Source organism: Coenobita brevimanus, chromosome 65 (assembly GCF_032717465.1).
Source record: "Coenobita brevimanus isolate Jiangsu-jjx chromosome 65, ASM3271746v2, whole genome shotgun sequence".
Classification (NCBI taxonomy): Eukaryota; Metazoa; Arthropoda; class Malacostraca; order Decapoda; family Coenobitidae; genus Coenobita; species Coenobita brevimanus.
The window spans coordinates 42,379,881-42,386,142 of NC_137018.1; the positions used below are offsets into that span (position 1 = coordinate 42,379,881).

At 47.1% G+C, this 6,262-nt stretch overlaps 1 protein-coding gene across 5 annotated transcripts in view; it reads left to right on the forward strand.

Moving 5' to 3' along the window:
- The window catches only part of ASPP (Ankyrin-repeat, SH3-domain, and Proline-rich-region containing Protein), a 558,597-nt gene extending 553,446 nt beyond the window's left edge, over positions 1-5,151 (forward strand). For all 5 annotated transcript variants that reach the window (XM_080276580.1, XM_080276579.1, XM_080276582.1 and 2 more), the window contains one exon: positions 3,903-5,151. In XM_080276580.1, coding sequence (XP_080132706.1) covers positions 3,903-3,941 — 39 coding nt within the window. In that variant the 3' untranslated portion in view covers positions 3,942-5,151. The remainder of the gene's footprint in view (positions 1-3,902) is intronic.
- Positions 5,152-6,262: the final 1,111 nt, after the last annotated feature.

Below are 6,262 nucleotides of genomic sequence, written 5' to 3' on the forward strand. Positions count from 1 at the left end.
GTAGTGTTGTCAGGGGATGGTGGCAGTGGTGTTGTCTGGGGGTGGTGGCAGTGGTGTTGTCTGGGAGTGGTGGCAGTAATGTTGTTTGGGGGTGGTTATGATAGTGTTGTGTGGGGGTGGTGATAGTAGTGTTGTGTGGGGGTGGTGATAGTAGTGTTGTGTGGGGGTGGTGATAGTAGTGTTGTGTGGGGGTGGTGATAGTAGTGTTGTGTGGGGGTGGTGATAGTAGTGTTGTGTGGGGGTGGTGATAGTAGTGTTGTGTGGGGGTGGTGATAGTAGTGTTGTCTGGGGGTGGTGATAGTAGTGTTGTCTGGGGGTTCTGATAGTAGTGTTGTCTGGGAGTGGCAGCGGTAGTGTTGTCTGGGAGTGGCAGCGGTAGTGTTGTCTGGGGGTGGTGGCAGTGGTAGTGTTGTCTGGGGGTGGTGGCAGTGGTAGTGTTGTCTGGGGGTGGTGGCAGTGGTAGTGTTGTCTGGGGGTGGTGGCAGTAGTGTTGTCTGGGGGTGGTGGCAGTAGTGTTGTCTGGGGGTGGTGGCAATAGTGTTGTCTGGGGGTGGTGGTAGTAGTGTTGTCTGGGGGCGGTGACGGCAGTGTTGTCTGGGGGTGGTGGCAGTAGTGTTGTCTGGGAGTGGTGGCGACAGGGTTCTCTTGGGGGTGGTTTTGGTAGTGTTGCTGGGGGTGGTGATGGTAGTGTTGTCAGGGGGTGGTGGCAGTAGTGTTGTCTGGGAGTGGTGGTGACAGGGTTCTCTTGGGGGTGGTTTCGGTAGTGTTGCTGGGGGTGGTGACAGTAGTGTCAGCTAGGGGTGGTGATGGTAGTGTTGTCTGGGGGTGGTGGCAGTAGTGTTGTCTGGGGGTGCTGATGGTAGTGTTGTCTGGGGGTGGTGGCAATAGTGTTGTCTGGGGGTGGTGATGGTAGTGTTATCTGGGGCTGGTGCAGTAGTGTTGTCTGGGGGTGGTGGCAGTAGTGTTGCTGGGGGTGGTGGTGGTATTGTTGTCTGGGGGCAGTGGTGGTAGTGTTGTCTGGCGGTGGTGGCGGCAGTGTTGTCTAGGGGTGGTGGCAGTAGTGTTGTCTGGGGGTGGTGACAGTAGTGTTGTCTGGGGGTGGTGGCGATTGAGATCTCTTGGGGGTGATTGCGGTAGTGTTGCTGGGGGTGGTGGCAGTAGTGTTGCTGGGGGTGGTGGCAGTAGTGTTGCTGGGAGTGGTGGCAGTAGTGTTGCTGGGGGTGGTGGCAGTAGTGTTGGCTGGGGGGGGTGGCGGTAGTGTTGTCTGGGGGTGGTGGCGGTGGTGTTGTCCAGGGGTGGTGGCGGTGGTGGTGTCCGGGGGTGTTGGCGGTAGTGTTGTCCGGGGGTGTTGGCGGTAGTGTTGTCCGGGGGTGGTGGCAGTAGTGTTGTCTGGAGGTGGTGGCGGTAATGCGGTAATGTTATCTGGGGGTGGTGGCGGTAGTGTTGTCTGGGGATGGTGGCGGTAGTGTTGTCTGGGGGTGGTGGCAGTAGTGTTGTCTGGGGGATGACGGCTGTAGTGTTGTCTGGGGGTGGTGGCGATAGTGTTCTCTTGGGAGTGGTTGCTGTAGTGTTCTCTTGGAGGTGGTGGTGGTAGTTTTGTCTGGGAGTGGTGGTAGTAGTGGCTTAGGGTTTGGGTGGTAGTCTGAGGATAATGGTGTTTTGGGGTGGTGGTGGTAGTGTTGGGGAGGGGGAGGGGTAGTATCTCTGAGGCAGTGGTGGTGGAGGTGTTTGTCTTTGAGTGGTTGTGGTGATGTTGTCTGTTGGGGAAGGGGGGTCTGAGGGTGAGGGTGGTGTTTGGATCATGGTGGAAGTGCCTGGATGATGGTGGTACCTGAGTGTTGGTGGTGTCTGGGTGCTGATAGTATTTTGGTATGATGGTACCTAGATTATAATGGTGGTGTCTGGTGATGCATGTACATGTTGTTGTTGTTGTTTTTGGTGGTGGTGGTGGTGGTGGCGGCGGTGGTGGTAGCGGCGGCGGTCTGAATGATGGGGGGTTGGGGTGTAGAGACTGGTGAGGCTGTATCTCGGAGATGATGGTTTCCACTGAAAACCCACACCACCACCCATCCCCCACAGCCATCTTTCGTCGTTTATAAAGGCTCCAACATGATTGCATGGGTTGGCCTTGGTCACTGTTTGGCTGCTCTCCATGCAGTTCAGTCTGTGGCAGCCTCCCTACTGAATGCTATATCCCCGAGATCACAGTCTTATGACCTCATCCCAGATCTTTTTCAGTCCCCTTCTTGCAACCCTACCCCTGACAACATTTCTCACTTTCTGCACCCAGTTATCATCATCCTCCATCCTCTTCACATGCCCGAACCATCTCATCCTGCCCTTTCTCATCATAACACCAATACACTCCACCATCCTTCTTCTCAGCTCCTCTTTAGTCATAACATCCCCCCCCCCCTCGAGGCATCACATTCAAGGTTGCATTACACATTCATCTAATCTTTCTCATTTCTGTATATTTCAGTCTATGAATATCCTTGTCCTCTACTGCCCAGGTCTCAATACCATACAGCATTACACTCCTAATGCATGCTGCATACAAAGATCCCCTAACACAGAGAGGGAGCCCTCTCAGTATCAAGAGAGGCAACAGCTGCCTGAACTTTCTCCAACCACTCCTTACCCAAGCCATAGACCTAGTTCCAGCTCCACCTCCAGTACATAACAGGTCACCATTATATACAGTATAGTCCTTGATAATACTACCACCCCTCTGACAACTGGAAACCTGCCATACTTCAGTCATGAATACATTTCTCCATAAGAACAGCATATCATTTCAGTATTGATATACTATAGAAAAGTTTGTGAAAGTGTATACCTCATGATAATATGGATATCAGTACATCAGGTATATCCGTCCTCTTCATATTTCTTGTACAAGAAATACAGATTTATTATTGGCATAGGTTCATCTAATATAGCCACACAGACAACTGCTTGAGAAGATAGGGTTTACAACAATCAAAGCAACAGCAAGAAGGAGGGTCTACCTGTGAGGAGGTGAATGAAGTTTCAAATAAATCAAGTCACATCTATCCTTAGGTAATCCCTTGTATCAGATACCTTTCAGTTTCATTGTTGGGGACAGCAAACTGCAGAAAAAGGACAACTCCAACCTGCAGTCCATGAGGTTCATGTCTAACTTGAGCTACATTAACAACAGTACCTTACATCAGTCTTAATTTTGTAACCTGAAACTGAATACCAGTGTGTGTGTGTGTGTGTGTAATTCACCGGGTCGGTCAGGATCACCTGATGGTCGTGATCGTCAGCTTTTTACCCTCCCGGAAGGGAGCTGAGAGCTCATATAGTCCGATCTAAGGGCAAGGCTGTGACCTTCACACACGCACACACCCGTCCCCTTGCTCCAGGGGGACAGTAACCACCCACTTCGTCAGAGAAACTTTTCGCAACCTGAGCGAGGCGCGAACTCCCGTCCACCAGTTGGCAAACGAGAACGTTACCACTGCACCAGCGAGCGGTGTGTGTGTGTGTGTGTGTGTGTGTGTGTGTGTGTGTGTGTGTGTGAAAACACTCATGAGTGAAATTTCAAACTCAGAGAACTTGAATACCATGGGGGCATGTGCCCTCAGTTTCCTCCTATCCATCCCTTAGTAGACAAGAATTAAAGGAGAATTAGGAAGCTCCTTGCTCCACCATATTATATCAACAATAACAAGAAGTGGGGATTCTAGAACCCCTTTTTCTAGCCATCTTAATTACCATTTTATGGAATGCACATAGCTTCTTCTCAGTCAGGTCACATCAGCTGGAATTACAGGGCTGGATATGTTTGGGTAGGATGTAGTAGTAAGGTGAATGTAGTGTAGGGCCATTAAATTGTTGAGTTCTTTTACTAAACATGTATTTTTACATTGCAGTTGTACCCTCGTGTGAAAAACCCACTGCGAGACTCCTGAGGGCATCCGGTTGAAAGCGACCCATCCTGCTACTCCATCTACCCTCTGCAAGCCCACCAAGGTCCCCACTCCTGCCCAGTCTCACACTTTACTTTCACCCATGCTTATTTTATTCCTTTAACTTCTGATTTTCAACACCTCATTTCCTTAACAATTAACATCGTACTCCTTACATACACATGCTCCATTAGCCATACTTATTTACCTTTGTTCATGCAGGCTATCATTGTCTAAGATCCTTCAATTTGATTGCTCCTCACATTTCCTAGCCACCTTACCTGAGCATATGTGCATAATACTCTGATAAGAATGGTGCAGTGTCTGTGTGACTTACATGTGAACATATATGCAGAATACAATATGAATGGTTTCTGTTTGGGTAGCTGACTGGTTTACATACTGGTGATAGGAATTTATGTAGCTTGACATTACAATGCTAATATGAGTCACTGAAGGGTTTGATGGTAGTTTATGATGGCACAGGAAATTGCTGAAGTTAGTGAACTTTGCTTACACAGCTGCAAACTCACAAGAATTTTATCAGATACAATAAGAGCAGTATGTACATGGAGCACCCATATTTTTACACATGAACAGAACTAGTCACTCTGTCATGTCAGGACCCAGCCAACACACTGAAATGTCAGAGAGGTGCTGGCATTGACTCTGCTCTTGCCAATTATGAATGGGCAGAATGATGACTGCTGTACCATACTTCTCCCAAATGTGCTATATTTTGTAATAAATTAGAAGCTGTTGAGTGCCTTACGTAAATAGACATCATTGCAGCTGCTAGTGTTGTCTGTGATGGAGCCACAGCTGAATTACTGTACTCTCTACTGTCAAACATATCTTCTAAGAATGTGTACATACCTATAAATATGGACATATAAAGATGATATATATATATAAATCAGATACATATTCTGTACTGCTTTGGATGACACTAGGTATTATTTTTTACAATACTACATTGAGAAGTGTACAGGTGTTAGTTACTGACAAAAAAAAAAAATAATAATAATTAAAAAAAAATAATAATCTACCAACAAGAGTGATAACGAGCAGGATGTTTGAGAGCGCTGGCAGGAGGCTTGGTGGCATGATCTTCTCGAAACGGAGCCTTGGAAATGAGATATTTTTCTAGAATGATGACTACACAGTAATGTTAATATTTTAATATTAATTGTATGGATAGACACAATGGAAATAAACTTTGCCATATAGTGGTGGTCTTCTTTGCCTGCTTCCCCATGTAATCTTCCCAGCCAATTACAGTATAATGAAAGACACCTGAAAGTACCACTGTATAACCCTTCAAAATAGCCCCAGCCAAATCTACAGTGACTCTTCTCACAAACTGGACAGCAGAACACAGTCACATCCCACACCTCACTATAAACAACACTCCCCTACCACACACACACACACATCCAAAATCCTTGGTGTAACATACAACACAATCATTTAAACAACACATCACATTAAAAATAAAATAACACCAAGGTTCAATGCTCTGAGGTCACTTACCCATACAACATTCGGACACAACAAAGAAACCACCACTACAGTATACAAACAATACATACGTTCAGTAATGAATTATGCACGCCCTGCCTGGGCTTCTAACCTCACCAAAACACACTACAACACTCTACAGACCATACAGAACAAGGCCCTATAAATAATCACAGGCTGCACAGCTACTACACCCACAGACCACCTACATCAAGAAACCAAAGTCCTCAAAGTCAAGGATCATTTAGACATGAGAGGCACCCAGTTTCTTGCTACAGCCTCCACAAACCCACAACATCCACTACAGTACATGGCAGCACATCCACCCACACCAAGGAACATCAAAACAACACCCAGCACACGATACCATACACAATTCCTGTCATCTCGCCCACCTCAGACCAGCTTCCAGAAGCATATCCACACTCGGATCACTTGCTGCTCCATTCAGTCACTTAAAGACAACACACAGCTGTATGCACGGCCTCCTGACATCCACCCTTCTGAATCCTATCTTCCTTGTGAGGACAGGGTCCACCTGCCCAGGCTGAGATGTGGGCACAATCCAGCCCTCTTAAGCTACCAGAAGAAGCTGGATGACTCCATCGCTGATGCCTCTTTCTTTTGGGACCAGTGTCCATATATCCTGAAAATTTCATGTAATTTCATTCCTCCGTTTTTCTGTCATGTTGCTAACAAACAAACAATGAAGGAAACAAACAAAGAAACTCAACCAAAAACAACATACCTTGCAGACTCTGTACGGGAGAGGTAAAAGAAAAAAAAAAAAATGATAGAGTAAG